This window comes from Gavialis gangeticus, unplaced genomic scaffold (assembly GCF_001723915.1).
Source record: "Gavialis gangeticus isolate Ggan-Ray unplaced genomic scaffold, GavGan_comp1, whole genome shotgun sequence".
NCBI classification, from domain to species: domain Eukaryota; kingdom Metazoa; phylum Chordata; order Crocodylia; family Gavialidae; genus Gavialis; species Gavialis gangeticus.
In genome coordinates, this window is record NW_017728997.1 from 21,166,449 (window position 1) to 21,170,831 (window position 4,383).

The following is a 4,383-nucleotide window of genomic DNA, read 5'->3' on the forward strand; positions in this document are numbered from 1 at the left end:
GACTTTTGACTACAGAAGGAGCAATTTCTTTTGTTGCAAAAAACTTAGAAAGCCCACAATAGGTCAGAATGCTTTTAACATGCTGAATTCCTATTGGAAATCTATGGATTTATCTTGTGAATCATGTTTGCACATCTATCAATGCTAACGTTGTGTGGCACCCTGCAGCACTCTGGAAAGGATTGCGATTCACCCGGGGGTATTACACACCCTGGTTGAGAATCGTTGCCCTATAGTCTTCAATACTGTATGTGGCAACTTCAGTATGAACATATGCAACCTACTGAGCTTTGAGAATAACAATTTCAATGGCTCATAAACCGTGCTGAGGAGTCTGAATTAGGGGTGACCTCCCAGGAAGAAGATCCAGACACTGACATCTTTATAGTCAGGTCACTGGAATTTCCTGCTCATTTTCTAAGATGGCCCAAATATGTAAATAAGACCACTGAGCATGATTTGTAATTGCCTTAAGCACTTTTGCACTATATAAAAATGTTTAATTCTGTGTAAAGAGAGCTTACCCTGCCAGGACTGTGCTTTTCTCGAGCCCTGTAGATGCACACAGTGCTGGAGAACACGGGGAGGCCAAGGGAGATATGCTTGCCATCACCCTTCTCTGGGTAGAGATCTAGGTGACATGATCTGAGCTGATATTGCTCACTGTTGTTTGTGTTACAGTCACTCCCCAGAGCCACAGTCAGGTTTGGGTCCAGGTTGCAGTAAGTGGTGCCCTGACCTGCATATACAAAAGAGAGGTGTATAAAATAAATAGGCCAGACAAGGCCAGTTATGTTTTCCCTTTCTCATAATACAAGTCCAAGAAGAGTCGGAGCACAAAGCAAACCTTAAAAGCCAACACATTTAAAGGGACCAAAGGGGATACTTTGTTAGGTAACTTGCAGCCAACCTGCGGAACTCAAGACACTTGGATATTTTTGTCTTATTGCTCGTTTTGGTTCTGTGCCTTCATGCCCTTCTGTAATGCTCCCAAAATGTAGTTCAACCCTCAGGAGCTGAAATAACGCCAATCTCCAAATTCTTTTCTATTCCAGGGTGCAGATCTTTTAAATAGCACCTTTGAACACTGCATTTAAATTCTGTTTCCTCAAGTCATGCTCATCATTGCTATTCAGCTAGCTGTGGGGCTGCTTTGCTTCTGAATTTGAATGGGAAACTCTGAATGCTGAAGGCCTCGTCCTAAATCCACAGTAACTTTACCTTTCAAATAAATCCCTCAGGTGGAGATACTCTTATCCCTCCCCATAGCCAGGGATGAATGAGAGACGGCCCTAAAATAAACCTTCCTGTCTCCCTGGATATGAATTACTCTCTGATTCCACAATGCATGCCACAGTCCTGGATGGTGCCTGTGTCCCTAGTGAACTCCACCCAAACTCTGGATTCAATGGGCGTACATTATCAGTGAGCTCTGTTCCTATTCCAGGACTGGAACTGCACTCTGAAAATTAGAAATCTTGCTAGATTCACGGTTGGCATGCTCTGAGGATGGACACTTGAAGTCCTAAAGCTCATCCAGCAGCTCTCCAAAATAATGTGTTGGACCAATGAAAGATACAACAAGATGTAACCAATCCCTACTACCATGGGTCTCACTCAGGCAGAAGCGCTTTGTTTAAATAACTTGAAACAGGTCCCTGAATGGAGGTGGCAGCTGAGGCTGGAGACAGGGAATGAGATAATAATGGCAGTAGATGTATGTGAAGGGTGAATCTGGCTCTTGAGCAATTTTTGGTTACAATGGGCTTTCCAAACTGTGCCTGCTTTTGTGTTCGAAGACCTGTGTTGCATAATTTGGGCTGATACATCAGTGAGGCCTCTTTAGCATTTGCAATCTCCTTGCATTTGGAATTGCTTCATTTTCTTAGACTTTGAGGCCATCACATGAACTCAACTGCTGCCTGCCACTGGCTGTAGACTTCTGCCAGCTTCCCTGTTCTAACATTTGGGTTGTTTTTTATAAACACACAGGGAGCCAGGGGTTTATTTCTGTGGGCCCAGTAAGTTGATCCTTCCATGAGTGCTGGGTAACAGCATTGCAGCATTCCTGCCTCTTTAACTAAGGGCTTCATTATGAGGCTAAGTTTATTTTTATCATATTAACTCACATTAGCTTCCAAGGCTTAAGTAACACACACATCTCCAACATGTGATTCCTTCCCCCTTCTCCCTGGTGCAGTTTTCAGAGCAGTCCTCTGTAGTTCTCTGAGTTTTTCATCATCCTCTATTCCACTTTCTCTTTCCATTATTCAGTACTTTTAACAATTCAGCGGCTTGGACAAGGCAGCCGGGAAGCCTCTGGCTTTGCTCCTCAGTAGCTGCAAGGAGCAGCCTTTGGCGTGAAGTTTGGTTCACTGATATCTCTTCCTCCTCAGAAAGTGTCTACCTCCCTTGGCAACCAGATCAGTTCCTTATCCAACATGCCTGATCCTATGTTTGTCAGCTGGCCGCTGTGGTATCGTGGGAAGTCCACTGCAGCTTTCAAGCCGTGCATGTTTCCATCCCCTTCCTATCCTGTTGAATGGCTCCAAAAATTGCTCGGAGTCCAATTAACTCCTGACTCCTTAAGAGAACTCCTCCAAGGGCCAGCGGAGTGCTGGAGATCCATAGCTGTTCTTGGCAATGCCAGAGACTCAGGTTCAGTTCCAGGCTGCAGTTTTATGTTTCATGGCTCATGAGGCTTAGGAGTATTATAGATGTAAGTGTTCTCAGCACCTCAGGGAGGAGGGAATGTCTTATCAGATTCCTGGTTAACCCCTAAGTTAATGGGCTTCATTCAGGAACCATATCCATTTGTTCTTAGCAGCAAGGGTGATACCTTCAGCATAGGGTTTCCAGGGCCAGGGTGAGGTGTAAAAACAGGAAGAAAACAAGTAAGGGGAAGCTCCATTAAAGAAATGTCTAAAGAGAGGCCCAATAAACGCCCGCCTCTGGATGCCCAAGACCTTTAGGCACGTTTGGGTCTGTATCTGGAGCTGATTTTGCAGCTGGGCTCTCTCTCTGTAGAGGAAAGTGGGATAACAGCAAGATGGAACCAAACCAATCTGAGATAAAACACTCCGATTTTTGTACCACTTGGATTGCGACCATCAGCTGGCACCACAGAATCATCTCAAGTGAACACGTTTATGTGGAAACATAGTCTTCCGGCAGGACAGACTTCCTTCCACGAGCCAGAAAGCCTCTTTGCACCTAGACCCAGGGCTCTTTATTCCCTCTGTAAAAACCGTGTGTTTACCCAAGTGGTAATGCGATGCGTTGTGCCACAAAGTCACATTTTCCCACATGTTCTCCCCCTCATTTATTCAGCAAATGCCCATGACTTCATTTATTTATTGTAAATAAACAGCTGATATCCTTTTGTGGGAGCTCTTTTTCTGTGCCACTCTTTGTTACTCTCTTGGCAGCAAACAGCATTACCCTTGATCTGACAGCAATTCTTTTGCACCCACCCAGAGGAGGTTATTTTAGCATAATGTTGGTAACCCCTCAGCTCCCAAAGTTGGAACTAAAAGATTAGCTAGTTTATCTGAATGTTATGGGGCCTGTGAGGTTCACAATGGCTATTCGGGGGATTTTTTTCCATAGTTATCCAAATTCCAAGCTGTGTGGGGTTTGGATCTGGTGCTGTGATGGTGTGTGTGCGCATTTGCAGGTGGGCATTTGGGTAAGCATCTTACTGCCCGTCTGCTGTCATTGTAATGAGTTTGAATTGGAATAACCATCCAAAGATGTTGCAATAAAACTGAGTGATTGCTTTGTTATTACCTTCTGCTGGATGGAATGAGAACAGCTCTGGTGCCCTGTTCTGCTAACAAATGATTCCTCCCTTAGCCCAGGTGCGTGGGCTATTTCAGCAGGAGAAAGCTCTAAGCACGTAGCCTGGGACTATTGGGGTATTACGATGACTTTCAAGAATTGGCAATGGATGTCTAAATCAGGCTCTTTTTTTTTTTCAAATCTCTGCTCGCAGGTTTTCCCGGTCAGATGAGCTCTCCCGGCACAGACGCTCCCACTCGGGCGTGAAACCATATCAGTGTCCAATCTGCGAGAAGAAGTTTGCGCGAAGCGACCACTTATCCAAGCATGTCAAGGTGCACCGGTTCCCTAGAAGCAACCGCGCCGTGCGCTCAGTGAACTGACTGGTCCCCACTTGGCTCCTTCCCGCCCATCCGTCCCAGAACAGCCGATGACAGCACTTTGCTCACCATGTTTCTAGTGATAATTTATTGGTCTTCGCTGTTACTTGACACCATCATGTCTGAATGTGTCCTACCAACGTGATTTGAGAACGAAGCTCTTTTGGGAGGGACTGGGGGGGAGGGAATTGCAGGTGGTAAAGAAAGAAATAAGTTTGTATCT

At 45.3% G+C, this 4,383-nt stretch overlaps 1 protein-coding gene across 1 annotated transcript in view; it reads left to right on the plus strand.

Moving 5' to 3' along the window:
• The window catches only part of KLF15 (Kruppel like factor 15), a 14,304-nt gene extending 9,964 nt beyond the window's left edge, over positions 1-4,340 (plus strand). Inside the window, exon 2 of the mRNA XM_019504924.1 lies at positions 3,995-4,340. Within this exon, the coding sequence (XP_019360469.1) occupies positions 3,995-4,163 (169 nt within the window). The 3' untranslated portion in view covers positions 4,164-4,340. The remainder of the gene's footprint in view (positions 1-3,994) is intronic.
• The last annotated feature ends 43 nt before the right edge of the window (positions 4,341-4,383 follow it).